Source organism: Artemia sp. Qi Xiang Cuo, chromosome 6 (genome assembly GCF_049724085.1).
Source record: "Artemia sp. Qi Xiang Cuo chromosome 6, ASM4972408v1, whole genome shotgun sequence".
NCBI classification, from domain to species: domain Eukaryota; kingdom Metazoa; phylum Arthropoda; class Branchiopoda; order Anostraca; family Artemiidae; genus Artemia; species Artemia sp. Qi Xiang Cuo.
In genome coordinates this window covers 5,941,442-5,959,930 of record NC_142799.1, presented here as the reverse complement: position 1 = coordinate 5,959,930, position 18,489 = coordinate 5,941,442, and the positions used below count along the sequence as shown (strand labels likewise).

The window sequence follows — 18,489 nt, the reverse complement described above, 5'->3', positions numbered from 1 at the left end:
GAAAGTTTGAACATAATACCCTCAGTCGTTCTTGGGATAATGCTGATATGCCTTATTGGGAATTAGCATTAACACAGTGCATTTTGATTTAATCTTATGGAAACATTTATTTTTTAAACATAATGGGCAAATGAGAGGGTGGGCGTGGGAGGGGGATTAGTTGCCCTCCATTCAATTTCTACTATTAAAAAGGGCATCAGCCCTTTCTATTTTCAATCGAATGATCCCTTTACGAAGTTCCCACGACAACTCCTTCGATACGAAGTGCCCTGGTCAAAAAAAAAAAAAAAAAAAAAAAAAAAAAAAAAACTTTAGACCCACATCGATCTTTACTATAAAAATGTCAAGCCTTCCAATCATTTTCGACTATTAAAAAGGGCACTACGCCTTTCGATTTCCAATCGAATGAGACCTTTTTGAAACGACAACTCTTTCTATAAATACCTTATATGCCCCTAGGGCATAAATTACAACCCTTACCCTAAGGGTTGTTAGGGTGGTTGTCATTCACTAAGACCTAATTTCCAGAACTTTCAACTACGTTAAACAAAATGGGTATCTCAAAACTTTGATTGGATGTGTTTGGGGAAATGGTTGGCGTGACAGGGGCGTTAATCACTCTCCAATCACTTTCAACCTTTAAAAATGGCACTAGCCCATTCAATTTCCAATCAAATGAGCCCTTTTGAAGTTTCTACGAGAACACTTTCAATAAAAACCTTATATGTCCCCAGGCCACAACTAAAAACACTTGCCCTGAGGGCTGGGGGGGGGTTGTCATTCTCAAAAATCTAATTTCCAGAAATTTCTGGAAAGTTGAACAAAATGGCTATCTGAAAATTTTGATTGGATGTGTTTGAAGGCGTGAGAGGGGGGTTAGATACTCTCCAATCACTTTCGACTATTAAAAAGGGCACTAGCCCTCTCAATTTCAAATTGAATGAGCCCCTTTTGAATTTTTATGACAACTATGTCTATAAAAACCTTATATACCCCAAGGGCATAGCTCACAACCTTTGCCCTGGGGACTCTGGGGTTTTTTCATCCTTAAATACATAATTTCCAGAACTTTCAACTACGTTGAACAAAATGGCTATCTCTAAAATTTGATTGAATGTTTTTGGGGAAATGGGGGGCGTGAGAGGGGTGTTAATAACTCTCCACTCACTTTTGACTATTAAAAAGGGCAATATCAATTTCCAATCAAATGAGCCCTTTTTGAAATTTCCACAAAAACTTTCTATATAAACCTTATATGCCCCCAGGTCATAATTTCCAACCCTTACACTGAGGGCTCTGATGGGTTTATCATCCTGAAAGATCTAATTTCCAGAATGTTCAACTACGTTTAACTAAATCGATACCTCAAAGTTTTGATTGGATGTGTTTGGGAAAATGGTGGGCGTGAGAGGGGCGTTAGTCGTTCTCCAATCACTTTCAACTATTAAGCTAATAATTAAGCAAGAAAAAACGGGTTTTAATTTTTATAAAGCAGTGAATAAATACAATAAAATAAACACTTAATTAAACAAACACTCTCTAAATATTTCAGTCCTACGCTCTGGAGCGTTTCTGAACGAAAAAAAAGGTGAGAATGAAACAAAAAATGTTCTTTTTTAAAACTTAAATTACATCAAAATAAAATATGCTAAACACACGAAGAGAAAGAAAAAACAAAAGAAAAGAAATCTATATGAATCAAAACTCACATATTAAATAACACTTCGAATGACTATTTCCAAAACTTTCAACTACGTTGAATAAAGAGGCTACCTAAAAATTTGGATTGGATGTGTTTGAGGAAAAGGTGGGCGTAAGAGGGGGTTAGTTGCCCTCAAATCACTTTTGACTATTAAAAAGGGCACAATCCCTTTGAATTTTCAATCGATTAAGCCGTTTTTCAAGTTTCCACGACAAAGATTTCAATACAAAACTTATATTTCCCTACGTCATAACTTATAACCCGTGCCCTGAAGACTGTGGGGGTAGTGTCCAGCTCAAATGCAGACTTTCCTGAACTTTAAACTACGTGGAACAAAATGGTTATCTCACAATTTTGATTGGATGTGTTTGGGGAAATGTTGAGCGTGGAAGGGGTGTTAGTTGCCTTCCAATTACTTTCGGCTATTAAAAAGGGCACTAGCCATTTCAATTTCAAAACGAATGAGCCTTTTTTGAAGTTTCTACGACAACGCTTTCTATAAAAGCCTTATATACCCCCAGGACATAACTTACAACCCTTGCCCTGAGGGTTTTGGGGGAGTGTCCTCCTCAAAAATATAATTTCTATCTGGAAATCAACTACGCTGAATAAAATGGCTATCTAAAACTTTTGATTGGATGTATTTCGGGAAATGGTGGGCGTGGAAGGGGTGTTTGTTGCCTTCCAATCACTTTTGACTATTAAGAAGGGCACAAGTCACTCCAATTTCCAATTGAATGAGTCCTTTTCGAAGTTTCTATGACAACTTCTTCGTTACGAAGTGTCCTGGTCTAAAAAAAATAATAATAAATAATAAATTGTCCCAACATCGTTCTTACATGCCCCCAGGGGGCATAACTTAAGACCCTTGTACTGAGGGTTGTGGGGGAGTGTCCTCCTCAAAAATATATTTTATATCTAGAAAACAACTACGCTGAATAAACTGACTATCTCAAAATTTTGATTGGATGTGTTGGGGGGAATGAGAGGTGGAAGGGGGGCTAGTTGCCCTCCAATCACTTTTGACTATTAAAAAGGGTACTAGCCACTTGTATTTTCAATCGAATGAGCCCTTTTTGAAGTTTCTACGACAACTCCTTCGATACGAAGTGCCCTGGACTAAAACCAAGAAAGAAAAAAATAATACATTGTGCCAACATCGTTCTTTACTTAGGCAGCGCGATTGCGCTGCCTATGAAACAACAAAAGTAAACTTAACCATGACAAAGTTAGTCCAACCCTTCTTCCTAACAAAAATGAGCCCCCCCCCCCAACGTAATCCTGGTAATGCCAATTAAATAAAATGTATGAGGAATGCTGTCAGCATAAGAATATGGGAAATCATTGTAAAAGTTCTCTATAAATGTTGCCAGAGAGAGGATCCTAAGATATCAGATGTTCATGGACAATGGCCTCCCTTTAATTTAGCTCAAAATCGGCATACTAGAGGTGAAAAGGATATAATATATCTTTAAAAAGGAAAAGAGATTTTTTCTACTTTCTAGCCCTCCGAGAAAAAATCTTGGCTGTTTGCCCACTACCTTTTACATCCAACCCCTCTCTGCGTGAATTAACCCCTTTGGGTTATTGAGATTCATTGTGTTACTTACATTTCCACCGGTAGCGTTGTGATACTCGGCCCACTCTTGAAGAGTTTCCCTCCAATACTCAATTCGAAATGCCTCTGCGTATTCTTGACCTTGTCCTTTTCCATAACGACCTTGTGTCTCAACAGCTGATATTATATGATCACTATTCAAGTTGATTTCGAGCCATTCATTTACTCCTGATTTAATAACACTAGAGGGGCACCAAGCTCCTCCTCCTTTGTCAATACGGGCTCTGTAAAAACAATTAATTTCAGCATAAGTTTTTGGTCAGAACTCTTTTTGATAAATGAGCTCAAAATGCATTTATTTAAACAAACAAGCCGTTAAAACGGAATACAATGCAATAAGATTCTTATAATGAAATGGTCGATCAATATTTGTCTATATTTAAGGCTGCAACACGATGGGAATCAGGATGGGGAGAATCTGGTACTATCAGCTGAAACTATCAGTATATATCAAAACATTCTGTCAACTTTTTAGGTTTTTTTAAGTAATCTTCGATAATATGACGTTTTTCTTTCTTATGTTATCGATGTAATGATGACAAACAAAAACACTGTTCAAAAGTTTTAAACTGTTCAAAAGGAATAAAAAGCTGTTCAAAAGTTTTTCTTTTATAATGTTAATACATCCAAAAATGCTGAGATTTCCAAATAAGAATATTAGTAGACAATTTTACAATATTTAATATTGCCTACTTTCATTAGTGATTCTCGGTAATCTTGGTCAATACGACGATTTTCTTTCTTTTTTTGTTAAATGTAAGGACAATTAAAAGACACACTGATGGAAATAAAACTGTTTTCAGTAAAGCATAAATGACGTTTTGGCCTTACGAAGCCCTACGGGGTGTTAACCCTGCTATTGTGTGTGGTAATTTAAGTTCGATTGAAGTTTAATTTGATTATTTATTGTAATTTCTGTTCGTTTTGGGTTTAGTTTATACATTGATAGTGATTTCTGTTATTTAAAAATTCAATTATTTTTCGAATGTATTTCTAGTGATTTTCAGATAAATGCGAAACCTCTACTTTTTTTGAAAAACTACTTTGCTGGAATATTTTTTTAATAATCAAACAGTTCGTGATAACGAACTGTAAGTAAGAAGCGATGCATCTCAATAGTAACCGAAACTCTAAGAATCAGGGTCTTGATAACAATTAAATAAAAAAAACAAGTTTTTTAAACTGAAAGTCAGGAGCGACAATAAAACTTAAAACGAACGGAAATTGGTCCTCATATGAAAGGGGTTGTCCGATCCTCAAACCCTCACTATTTGCGCTAAAGTTTTTTATTGTTATAAAAAACAAAGTTTTGTGACACAGTTGAACTTTCGCGTACACAGAGAGGCAGTGAGGAGGGGACAGTCTCTTCTATATATAGCCTAATTTTTGGTTGTTTTAAGTTTTAGTGTCACTTCTTACTTTCAGTTTAAAAAACTTGTTTTTTTTTTAATTTCTGATCGTTTTTTAGTTAATGTAGCTTTTATTTGCATAAAAATTTTACTTTTCTTTTGCTAAATGGATGTCTTTACAAATTAACTTACGTAACTAACTTCTATATTCCTATATTTTTCTTCTGGCAAAAAATACAAAGTTGCAGATTTTTGCATATATGAGCTTGAAACCTATGTAATAGGGTTTTCTGATACGCTGAATCTGACGGTGTGATTTTCATTAAAATTCTTTAACTTGTAGGGGATATTTCACCCCTCTTTAAAAAATCGAGTAAATTTTCTCAGGGTCGTAGCCTTTGATGAGTAATACTAAACTTAATAAAATTTATATATTTAGAATCAGCATTATAAACACATTCTTTTTATACATTTATTGACATCAAAATTCCGTTTTTAAAAGTTTCGATTACTATTGAGCCGTATCGCTTGTTTTTTTATTGTTTTTTTTTGTTACGTATATGTTATTACGTATATGTGGGGGGTGTCCCCTTAGTCAATACCACGCCCTTTACGTTAAAAATTAAAAAAAAAGTTTTTATTAACAAAACCCTGAATAAAAAAAGCCGCTTAATTATAATAAATAGCTATTTTGAAAGAAATAAAAAAAAGTTTAGCTTAAAGAGCGTTTTTTTGACTTGGGGGAGAACCCCCTCACTTACGTTATAATTTCTGTTCGTTTTAAGTTCTAATATTACTTCTTACATTTCAGTTGAAAAAACTTGATTTTTTTTATTTAATTTCTGATCGTTTTTTAAATAATGCTTGGAAATCCGGCGCCCCCTTCATAGAAATGTCCCTTACCCCAAAGAAACATCCTCCACGGACATATTCTTCAGAGTAACCCCCTCCTCTAGCCCCCCCCCTCCAGAAAAAATCCTTCCTGAAAATGGTTGTATACTTCCCAATAACCAATAAATAATGCTGGCAAGTCTGGCACCCCCTTCATGGCAATTTCCCTTCCCCCATGAAAACTTCCTTTATGAACAGATCCTCCAATATAACCCCCGACCCACCCATCGCACCCACTACCCGAAAAAAAAACTCCTGAAAACTTCTGTATACTTCCCAAGAACCAATACTATATGTTAACATTGGGTAAAGTTCATAACTTTTAGCCCTCCCTCTGGGAACTTCGGGGGATTAAGTCATCCTAAAAGACATATTTATCTTATTTTGGACCATGCTGAACAAAATGGCTATCTCAAAATTTTGATTGGGTGACTTTGGGAAAAAAATAAGCGTGGGAGGGGGCCAAGATGTCCTCCAATTTTTTTGGTCACTTAAAAAGGGCACTAGAACTTTTAATATCCGTTCCAATGAGCCCTCCCACGATATTCTAAGACCACTGGGTCAATATGATTACCCCTGGGAAAAAAAAACAAAAAAAAAACAAATAAAAACGCATCCGTGATCTTTCTTCTGGCAAAAAATGTAAAATTCCACATTTTTGTAGATAGGAGCATGAAACCTCTACAGTAGGGTTCTCTGATACGCTGAATCTGATGGTGTGATTTTTATTAAGGTTCTATAACTTTTAGGGGCTCTTTCCCCCTTTTTTCGAAAATCAGCTAAATTTTCTCAGGCGCGTAACTTTTGATGGGTAGCACTAACTTGATGAAAGTTATATATTTGAAATCAGCATTGAAATCTGATTCTTTTGATATATCTATTGGTATCAAAAACCCGTTTTCTAGAGTTTTCGTTACCATTGAGCCGGGTCGCTCCTTACTTACAGTTCGTTACCATTTTGACGATTATTCAAAATATGCAAAATTCATGAAATTTAATGGTACCCCTCAAAAGTTACCAGCCTAAGAAAATATGCCCAATTTTTGTAAAAGGGGGAAACACCCGAAAACATCCAGTGATCTTAATTAAAATCAGTCCATTGGCTTCAGCATACCAGAAAACCCTCCTGTAGAGCTTTCAAGCTCCTATGTACAAAAATGTGGAATTTTGTATTTTTTGCCAGAAGAAAGATCATGGATGCCTGTTTATTTGTTTTTTGTTTTGTTTTTTTCTTCAGGGGTGACCATATCGAACCAGTGACCGCAGAAGATTGGGAGTAGGCTCATTTGATCGGAAATCAAAGTTCTAGTGCCTTTTTAAGTGACCAAAAATATTGGAGGGCAGCTAGTCCCCCTCCCACGCTAATTTTTTCCCCAAACTCACCCGATCAAAATTTTGAGATAGCCATTTTGTTCAGCATAGTCAAAAATTTAATAACTATGTCTTTGAGGACGTCTTAACCCTCCACTTTTCCTGGGGGAAAGGACAGCAAGTTATTAACTTTGCCTTTTTTTTACATATAGTATTGGTCATTTGAAAGTATATAGATATTCTCAGGGGGATTTTCTTGGTGGGGGGGGGGCTTTGTGAGAGGATCTTTCCACGGAGAAATTTTTCATAGGGGAAGGGAATTTTCCATAGAGGGGGAACCAGATTTCCCATTATTATTTAAAACATGATCAGAACTTAGAAAGAAAAATTATTTGAAAGTAAGGAGCAACATTCAAACTTAAAACGAACAGAATTTATTATGTATATGAGGTGGGTCTCCCTCTCGACAATACCTTGCTCTGTACGCTTAAGTATTTTTTAGTACTTTTAAAAGAGCTATTTATTCTAATTTAACGGCCTATATCATTCAGGAGTCATTCTTAAAGAATTGGGACAAATTCGAACTTCAACGTTAAGAGTGAGGTATTGACGAGGGGGCGACTCCACTCATATACGTAATAATATTTGTTCGTTTTAAATTTTACTGTTGCTCCTTACTTTCGGTTGAAAAAAACTTGTTTTTTATTTAATTAATTTAAAGGACCATAATGGTAAATCGTTCTTTGCAAGTTGTTTCCCAAATTTCTTTGAAAAAACAGAGACTTACAAATCTCAAATAAAAAAAATTTACCTACAAGCAAAATAGCTGGGACCGTTATGAAGTTTTCTCTCGTACACTGCAAGAGTATTCTGCAGGTAGGGTTATCGCTTAGCCCTTATAAACTTTATTCTTATAATCCGTCGAAACAGAATTCATCCGGATTTAAAATCAAATTTCTAGAACATCGGATGTTAAATTTAATTCAAAGTACCAAGGACAGTGAAATTCAACACAATTGTTTGAATTGGTAAAGTGGAAGCTTACACAATTAAATATGACATTAAAAATTACGAAAGTTCGAGAATTTAGTTTTTACTGAACATGACTTCCATATGCAGTTATTAAGTTTCTGGTAATAGTGGTCGCACAAAAAAAAGAAACGTGTTTAAAAACAGGGATGGCAGAAGGGGAGGAGATCAAAAGCCCCCTACTTTTTTTATTACCCCTACCCTAGAATTTGGGAAAATGCTTTCCTTCATATTTTCATTGAGAAAAATTACCCTTCTTAGACTTTTATGCAATGCATTTTGACCCCCCTCCCCTAGAATTTTGCGAATTACTGCGCCCTAGTGAAAAATCGGTTTAAAACAAAGGTACTTGTGTGTTAAATGGAACACACCCGAGAAGTGAAGTTAGGTTAATCGTAATGAAATATAAGAGAACATGGTCATGATATAATACTTTGGACGCATAATTAAGTAAACTTCAATAAAGAACTGTGGAAAGTAGGTCGTGCGCGAACGCATTGTATTAAATACCTAGCCTAATTTAACCTAACCCCTAACCACATCAAAATATTAAACATTTAATTAAAATATACCTACGTCGTAGTTTTCTCATTTAAAATAAGCAAATCAAAACCAACTCCAGAGAGGCAAACTGATTTTTCGTCAGATCTTAGACAGCGTAATTCTTGAGTGTGTTCCGTTTAACATACAACAGATATGACAACAAAACAAATATGTAAAAACATATAGCACCAAAGAGCTTAAGAAAGTGTAATTTCCCTTTGAAGATAGAATTGTCTCTGGAAGCCAAAACATCGTTAATGCTTGAATTTTACAGACGAAAAGCGTTGTCAAATTTAACTAATTAGCTATGGGTATTTATTTTCGCGGTTCAAGACGGCAACACTGACGTAAATGTGATACCAACCTAAAAACTTCCCAATTGTGAAACAAACAAAAGATTTTTTTTTGAAAATTTGCAATTTCAAGAGATGATTAGACCTAAGCTAAGTCCGGGGAGCAAAAAATGTTAGTATTTTGATATCTTTGGTAGCTTAAGATTACACCCAAGAGAAATTAGTCAAAAGGAAACAAAGTTGACGGTAAAACTCAAAAATTCAACCTTTCATTTAAATGTCAAATTACTGAAGCGGGCGAAAGCAGCAATAAATAATATCAGAGATTAATTGAAAATTGTTTCGAAAATGAACAGTATCCTTCTGTGACAAGTAAACTATTATCCTGAATGATAGTGGCAGCTTTGTAGAGCTCGTAAAAAAAGCTAAAGGTCAAGGGGTTGTAGATTCCAAGCAGGGAAACCCAACAGTTTCGCCTTTTGTTAAATGTAAGGAAGTTATTATACCAAATTATCTTCTTTGAAAAATGAGATAACTGTGGGAAATGTAAAACAATAATAAAAATATACAGAACTTGTCACGGTCAGACCCTTGCATTAGCCTTGCCTTTTGGCTTCTGAAAAGCGAACTATAGTCAGAACTAAACTTAAAACGCAATAGGGGAATTGGCAAGGAGGAATTATAAAAGGAATATATTTTAAACAATAAGTTAAGCAATACGTATGGTAAAAGCTACGGGCAGAATTATCACCTTCAGTACAATTTGCTTACATTTAGTTATTTTTTAGCTTCACTTCAAACTTCACTTTACCTTCACTTCTCACAAAAATTTGGTACAATTTCACAAAAAAATGAAAACAGTTTTGTAAATCTTGCGAAATAAGCATTATTCGCGAATAGCTTTAAGTTCAACGAAAGTTGGTTTTCAGATTTTTCAAAGCACATTATGATAAATTAAATTATAATACACTATAAATAGAGTTTTTTTTAAGTAGGCATACACGCTCGAATTTCACGTGAAGACAGTGTAAATAAAAGTAGTAATTATTAATGTCTATGACTCTGTTTAGAGATGTTCATATAAACTGAAGAAACATCAAGCCTCTCGCTTTTCTGTTTCGAATGCATGGGCGTAATTTGCGAAATTTTAAGAAACCATGTAAGGAATTTTATATTGATTGTAGAAGTGACAATAGCCCAAAATCCCCCCCTCCTCCACATATGCAAGGTTGAACTACTGCATTTAAAATTGCCAGACTTAAAGTGATTTTTCATATAAATTTTCTTAATGCTGAAAATGTTTAAATTTTGAAATACCGTGATATTTTACTACCCTAATTATTAAAATCAAATGAAATTTTCAAGCAGTTGTAAAATTATTAAACTTAAACGGCTACAGGGGCAATATTACCGTTTTAACGTTAACTTTTGTTTCTTGCATTGTTTCCTTACATCGCTATGGCCTATGGGTATAGGCGTATTACCTGTGGGAAACTTCCGGGGAACAAATTTTTTGAAGAGAAATTTTCCGCGGGGGGACTTTCCGGGGGAAACGCCGGCTCCCATTACCATTACCCATTACCATTAAAGTGAAGCAATAAAATAAACATATGAAGCGTTTTGTGTAATAACAAGGGAGGAATCTCCCTGCAGCACCCTTATTGAGGCTTAGTATAAATGGAAGGAGATGATATATTATCTCCTATCCCCCCTAGGCCCTTTTCTATATTTATCCGAAGGCTCATGGAGAATTAGACAATTCTCGGCTTCTCAATTTTCTGTGTGGGGACTATTCCAGGGGGAAATTATCCCGGGGCAGGGGGTCTTCCGTGGGGGGAGTATACCGGTGAGGACCCTGGCTCCCATTACATGTATGATTAATTGTCAGATTAATTTAAAATACCATCCAGTAAAAAAAACAATCTTTGCAAAAACAACCCATAATTTTAGCCTAAGGGCCATAAAGTATATCCTTGTTTTTTGTTTTTTTTTCTTACTATTGAGCCACTTCTCTTTTGGAACATTGTGAAAAACAAAAACAACCACATAAAAAAATGTTTGAATGAGTGACTTTATCTGAAGAAGAATAAAATGCCAACGGCTATTTTTCAGCAACATATCTGTTAAAGAGAAGGAGTATTTAATTCCCCCAGGCACGGAGGCAGGAATTTAATGGGAACGGGAGATGAAAAAAACACACAAATAGGTTAATTACACTGAACTTGTGTGGTAAATAGTATAACACACAATATGTCAACGAAGAAGATAAGCTCAAATCCCCTTTGCCTGTTCCGGCTTCCACCTATTTCTGGGATAAAGATTTTTAAAGTAAGTGTGTTGAGGACCTGTTAGGTAAATGAAGACCATTCTGTAATGTGTTATATTGAAGTAAAAATAAATCATGAACCTTATAGCATTACATATAATTTTGAGATTGTTTTCCCATCGAAATTAATTAGTTTTTTTCCTTTTTTTTAACCACATTTTTACGTCTTGGGTAAATTGTATTCCTATTGAAAAAAAAACAATAGCTAGAACCTAAGCATGGCCGCCGGCAGGAGGGGGGTAGAAGGGGGCCATGCCCCCCGGAAATTTGGGAATATAATGTAATTATAAGGAAACCAATGGTAAGAGAACAGAATAGGGAAAACCATGGAAAAAATGTGTATTTTCCCATTGCTGACTGCCTGCCAATAGATTTTGACCATTAATAAGGAAAATAAAAGTTCTAATTTGTGACTGAGTGACCCCTTTCGAGTTTCCCACAAAAAAATTTTCTATATGATTTGGTTGGAGCTAAAAAAAAAAAAGAATCAAATTCTCCATATTAATGAATGGTAAGTATATAACGATCCTTGTCAATAACGAAAGTATAAGTGCCTAACTATTGACAACATTCAATCAACGAATCAGCTTTTTGTGGTGATCTTAAATACGTATTTGTTTCAAACAGTTCGTGGTAACGAACTTTACGTAAGGAGCGACCCGGCTCAATGATAACCGAAACTCTAAAAAACGGAATTTTGATGCCAATAGATACATCAAAAGAATCAAATACTAATTCTGATTTCAAATATATAAGTTTCATCAAGTTTAATCTTACCTATCAAAAGTTACGCGCCTGAGAAAATTTGGCTGATTCTCGAAAAAAGGGGGAAAGGCCCCCTAAATGTTATAGAACCTTAATAAAAATTACCCCATCATATTCAGCGTATCAGAGAACCCTTCTGTAGAGATTTCAAGCTCCTATCTATAAAAATGTGGAATTTTCAATTTTTTGCCAGAAGAAAGATCACGGATGCGTGTTTATTTGTTGTTTTTTTTCTTTTCCCCAGTGGTGATCGCATCGACCCAGTGCCCCCAGAATATCGTTAGAGGGCTCATTAGAAAGAAAATTAAAAGTTATAGCCCCACTCTTAAGAGGCCAAAAAAATGGAGGGCAACTAGGCCCCCTCCCTCGCTCATTTTTCCCCAAAGTCACCCGATCAAAATTTTGAGATAACCATTTTGTTCAGCATGGTCGAAAATATTATAACTATGTCTTTTAGGACGACTTAATCCCTCGAAGCCCCCAGGGGGAGGGCTGAAAGTTATGAACTTTACCCAATGTCAGCATATAGTATTGGTTATTGGGAAGTATACAGACGTTTTCAGGGGGAATTTTTTATGGTAGTGGGGGGGGTGTGGGGGTTGGGTCGGGGGTTATATGGGAGGATCTTTTCATGAAGGAAGTTTTCATGGGGGAAGAGACATTTCTATGAAGGGGGCGCCGGATTTCCCATCATTTAAAAAAAAAATCAGAAAATAAATATAAAAAAACAAGTATTTCAACTGAAAGTAAGGAGCAACATCAAAACTTAAACCGAACAAACAAATATTAGCTATATGATTGGGTTCGCCTTCTAGTCAATGCCTCGCTCTTTAAGCCAAAGATTTTTTAGTACTTTCATAAGAGCTATTTATTCTAATTAACGGCCTTTGTGACTAAGAGGTCATTTTTAAAGAATTGGAACAAAATTCGAACTTTAGCTTAAAGAGCAAGGTATTGACTAGGGGGCAAACCCCCTAATATACATATTAAAAATCTATGAATATAGAAGTTCGTTACGTAAGTTAATTCGTAAGTTACGTATATTTATTACTAATAAAAACGTTTGTAAGTAAAAGTCAACCAGTTTCGAGAAAGCCATTTAACCAAATAAAACTAAAATTAATATGCAAATTTTATTTTAATTATTCATGCGCGGTGATCAAAATTCAAAACCAGTATTAATTAAAAAATGTTCACAAATTAAATAAAAAAAAACTAGTTTTTTAACTGAAAGTCAGGAGTGACATCAAAACTTAAAACGAACAGAAATTATTCCGTATATCAAAGGGGTTGTCCCCTCCTCAATGCCTCGCTCTTCACGCTAAAGTTTGACTTTCTAACAACTCAATTTTTTTTAAACAATAAAATTTTGTTTTAATTGCAAATTTTTTTAATTAACTTTAACGAAATTCACACCATCAGATTCAGCTTATCAACAAACATTATTAAAGAAGCTTCAAACTCCTATCTGCAAAATGTGGAATTTTGCATTTTTTATTAACTTTAACAAAAATTACACCATCACATTCAGCTTATCAGAGAACCCTATTAAAGAAGTTTCACGCTCCTATCTGCAAAAAGGTGGAAATTTGCATTTTTTGCTCGAAGAAAGATCACGATGCGTACCCTCCAAAAAATGGAGGGCAACTAGGCCCCCTCCCACGCTCATTTTTTTCTCAAAGTCACCCAATTAAAATTTTGAGATGGCCATTTTGTTCAGCATAGTCGGAAATCTAATAAACATATCTTTTAGGATGACTTAATCCCCCACAGTTCCCAGGGGAAAGGCTGCAAGATATGAAATTTGCCCATTGCTTACATATTGTATTGGTTATTGGGAAGTATACAGACATTTTCAGGAAGGATTTTTTTTGGTGGGGGAGGGGGGCTGGAGGAGGGGGGTACTCGGGAGAATCTTTCTGTGGAGGATGTTTCTTTGGGGTAAGGGACATTTCTATGAAGGGTGTGCCGAATTTCCAAGCATTATTTAAAAAACGATCAGAAATTAAATTAAAAAAAACAAGTTATTTCAACTGAAAGTAAGAAGAAAAATTAGAACTTAAAACAAACAGAAATTATTACGTATATGAGTCAATACCTCGCTCTTTACGCTACAGTTTTTTTTAGTGCTTTCAAAAGAGCTATCTATTCCAACTAAACGGCCTTTGTGATTCAGGGGTTTGTGAATTAAATTTTTTTTAACTTTTAAGGTAAAGAGCGTGGTATTGACTAAGGAGAGAACCTCCTCATATACGTAATAACATATACGTAATAATAAAAAAAAAACAGTGATACGGCTCAATAGTAATCGAAACTTTTAAAACATCCCCTACAAGTGAAAGAATTTTAATGAAAATCCCACCGTCAGATTCAGCGTATCAGAAAACCCTATTAAAAATGTTAGTCTCTAAGCTTCATGAAATAAAGAAAAAAACAAGTTTTTTTTTAACTGAAAATAAGGAGCAACATTAAAAATAAAACGAACAGAAATTATTACGTATATGAGGGGGATGCCACCTCCTCAACACTCCACTCTTTACGCTACAGTTTTTCGGCACTTTAAAAAAAGTTACTTATTTTACTAATTATAAAGACCCTTATGTTTCAGGAGTCGTTTTTAAAGAAATTGTAAAAAATTTAAACTTTAGCGTAAAGAGCGAGGTGTTGAGGAGGGGGCAAAAGCCCTCATATACGTAATAATTTCTGTTCGTTTTAAGTTTTAATGTTGCTCCTTACTTCTAGTCGAAAAAACTCGTTTTTTGTTTAATTTCTGATCGTTTTCTAAATAACTCAAGGAAAAATGGCTCCACCTCCACGGAAAAGCCCCCCTCCCCACAGAAATATTCTCTAGACAATTCAATCCTGGTGTATATTTACCCCGGACAATTACCCTTAACATCTCCATGCGTAAAATTGTATCGGTAAAGAGAAAGCAAGACATATAAAGAAATTTCGTATAGGAATTGTGGCAAATTCACCCAGTGTAAACTTTTCCCTGAAAATTTCACCCCCTGGAAACTTCCCTCTCCACGAAAAATTCTCCCAGCAGAAAATTCGTCCTCCGCTCCCACCCGAAAAATATATGCATACTTCCCAATAAAAAATAAAACAATGGGCAAATTTTATAACTTAAAAACCTTTCCCCGGGGGCTTTAGAGGGCCATTTTATGTCCCAAAGACATAGTTATCGGGCCTTTCAACTATCTGAACAAAAACGCTATCTCAAAATTTTGATCGGACTATTATGGGAAATAAAGTAGCTTAAGAAGGGGCCCAGTTGCCCTCCAATTTTTAATCACGTAAAAAGGGCAAAAGGACCAAAATGAACCCTCTCCCGACGTTCTAGGCCCACTGGGTCGATACGATTCCCCCTAAAAAAAAAACAACAAATAAACATGCATCCATGATCTTTCTTCCGGCGATAATTAGAAAATTCCACATTTTTGCAGATATGAGCTTGAAACCTCTACAGTAGGGTTCTTTGATACGCTGAATCTGAGTGTTTTTAATTAAAATTCTATGACTTCTAGGGGGTCTTTTCCCCTTTGTTTGAAAATCAGACGAATTTTCTTAGGCTCATAGCTTTTGATGGGTAAGACTAAACTTAATGAAACTTAAATATTTAAAATCAGCATAATAAGCCAATACTTTTTATATATCTATTGGTACCGAAATTCCGTCTTTAAGAATTTCGGTTACTATTGAGCTGGGTCGCTCCTTACTCTACAGTTCCTTACCACAAACTGTTTGATTATCCATCAAAATCCAAATGGAGGTTATTGAAATATTGATAGTTTTTCTCTGCACTACCAAAAGTATTGTATTCATCAAACTTTACAGTTTCATGAAAGGTAATTAAACTAATAGAAAAGGTTTTTCAACTAAAGTAAGGTGCAAGTTTAAAACTTAAAATAAATATAAATTACTCTGTATAGAAAGGGAACAGCCCCCTTCTAACCGCTTTGTTCAAAAACAGTTTTTTAGTGCTTTGAAACATTTTTTTTTCCCATTTCATATTTTCTTAAGAATTTGGAAAAAAGCCAAACTTCACAGTAAAGAGTAGGGTGCTAAGGAGCAGACAGCCCCTCTCACATAAAGAATATTCTGTTCAAATAGGTTCCAAATCTGTTCCTTGCTTTCAGTTTAAAAGCTTCTTTTTCTTATTTAATTTCAGATTATTTTCCCAGTCATACCTATGCCTCACCAAAATATAATTTGAGGCACAGGTCCCTTAAATCCCTGGTTAATGGCTTTTAAAAAGTGTAAATCAATAATGTACGTTGATAAGTACCATCCTACGTTAAAATCTCCAATTTCAATTTTGGACAAAATTTGAATGTACTTAAAAAATTGGCGATGAATAGTAATTTTAGTGAAAAGTCCTTCTTAATATTACTGCTAAAGAATTTCGGTTGGATGAAAAGGAGTATTATTGTTTGTATGGATGGACATTCTCTGAGACTTTTGATATTCTACATAACTGAAGCCATCACTACCTCTACAATAGGACTTTCTTATCGATAAACAGATTACATTCATTCGTTTAAATGCATTGAAGTACTTCATATAAATAGAAAAAGAAAAATATTCCCATTTAAAATTGCTGAAAACTAAGTTCCTAGCAGTATTTGCCACCCCAAAGAAATTTCCTGGCGACGCTGATGAGAACCTGCCTTGCCTTTTCCATATATGTGCTTTTAGATACGGGAATGTAGCATTTTAGCTGTATAGAGAAACACTTAATTAATTCCTACTCGCCCCTACCTCTTTCAACATTTACCTGAAGCCTCAGGAAGAGTAAGCAGTTTGTCCATTAAAATGTACTTTTGAAGGAATCTACCATACCCCCAAATTAACAATGACTCACCCCCCTTCATTATAGCTGATATGCAATTACAGATCACTAAACGTAGCCCAATGTCGTTGCAAATAAAGCGAGTCAACTTTGTTGAATCCAGTACTGCCACCGTTTGGTCTTACTTCTTCGGGGGCAAATTCGTCCTCTTCGGATTAAAGTCGTAGTTTGGTGCCCTAAACCACCTAAACTGTCACCCAACCACCACTGCTATTTTGGGGTCTGCCCCTCCCCCTAGAAAATTATCTGCCGGCACCCTTGAAACTAAGCCAGACACGTGCTTAAGAATTAGGAGAAATGGGGACAAACGGTTTTTTGAAGGGTTATCCCAAACAAAGGATGTGAAAAACTAAGAAATTATGAAGAAAATCATAAAAATAAAGATGTTCAGAACGAGGGGTGATGGCTTTTGCACATAGTGTGAAAACTCATCAAAAACATCAACAATGCTTGAAAGACAATAGCTATCATACAAAAAGCTTCAGTTGGGGCCCGAAAACGAAAAGAAAAAAAATACAGACTGAAAGAAAATGAAAAAAAGACCAAACGACAATAAAGGTCATTGTCAACCGTCAGCCGGTGAACAGCAAAACAAAGTTGTAATTTTGGCAAAAACCATCACTAAACCGTTTTCAGTGTTGAAAAATATCTTGATTCTAAAATAAAAACCTAACCTTTGGAATTAACCTTAGCGAGAAGCAAAAAGTCACGTTAAAATTAACTTTTAAAGTCACTATTAATTTTAGAAAACTCCGTACGACTGAAACATCATCTTTGTTTGGGCTGTAAACTGGCTAAAATTAGTTCTCGTTGTCATTTCGGCGCTCCATTTTTGCGTTCTTGGAATTTTCGTATATCATGTACAGTTAGTGTGGTGCACAGTTTATATAATTAGTTTATATAATCTATAAACTGTGGTGTGGTGTCAAACTTATCTCAGTGCCACAATAACAATTACATAATTAGAATTGTTCCAGTAATTTAAGTGCAAGAACTAGCACTGATTGAAATAAGTTTTATTCTAGGAATTATAATTTAAATATAATATTAAGATGAGTATGTGTAAATAATGTGTTGTTGCAGATTCTGCATATGTAAATAATAATAATGATAAAATTTTATAGTAAACCCGCTTACAAAACATAAGAAACAATGTAGAACTGAAATAAAAAATCAAACTTCTAAAAAAGCAATAAAAAGAAAATATTACGGCAAGACACAAATATTGTCATTCAAGCCTCAGGGAAGAAAGTCAATGGCATGTCAAAGAACACGGTTTGGTGCTTTTGTATCGACCATTTTTTTTAAATTCAAGGCTAAAAAAAACACGGTCAGCGATGCAGTACTTATCTAAAATTAAAGAAAACGAAATTTGTTTTTCAAACTAAGGAAAGAAGGAAATTTAAAACTTAAAACAAACACAAATTATTTCATGTCTGAGGGGAGCAGCCCCCTTCTAAATCTTACGTTCTGTCCCCTCAATCCCCACGTATCCAAACTAATTTTTGTCCGTTTTACGTCTTGACGTTGCTCGTTTCTTTTAGCTGAAAATAAAACTTGTATTTTTTTTTTATTTAGTTTCTGACAGTTTTTGAAATGATGCTGGGAAATTCTCTTCCCCTCAGTGGAGAATACTCCACTAAAACATTCCTTCCCGAGTAGAATTCCACCCCGTGAACCCCACCCCACTAAAATTTTCCTCCTGCCATCTCCAGAGGCATAATAATTGAACAACTATACTGAAACAAATTGGCATCTCAAAATTTTGATTGGATGTCTTTTGGGCAACTAAAACTTTTAATTTCTA

General features: G+C 35.1%; 1 protein-coding gene across 1 annotated transcript in view; it reads right to left on the bottom strand.

The window, feature by feature from the left end:
- LOC148950813 (discoidin domain-containing receptor tyrosine kinase B-like) overlaps nucleotides 1–18,489 on the bottom strand; it is a 117,634-nt gene that overhangs the window by 51,901 nt on the left and 47,244 nt on the right. The window contains exon 4 of the mRNA XM_089090019.1: nucleotides 3,313–3,544. Coding sequence (XP_088946145.1) covers nucleotides 3,313–3,544 — 232 coding nt within the window. The remainder of the gene's footprint in view (nucleotides 1–3,312; nucleotides 3,545–18,489) is intronic.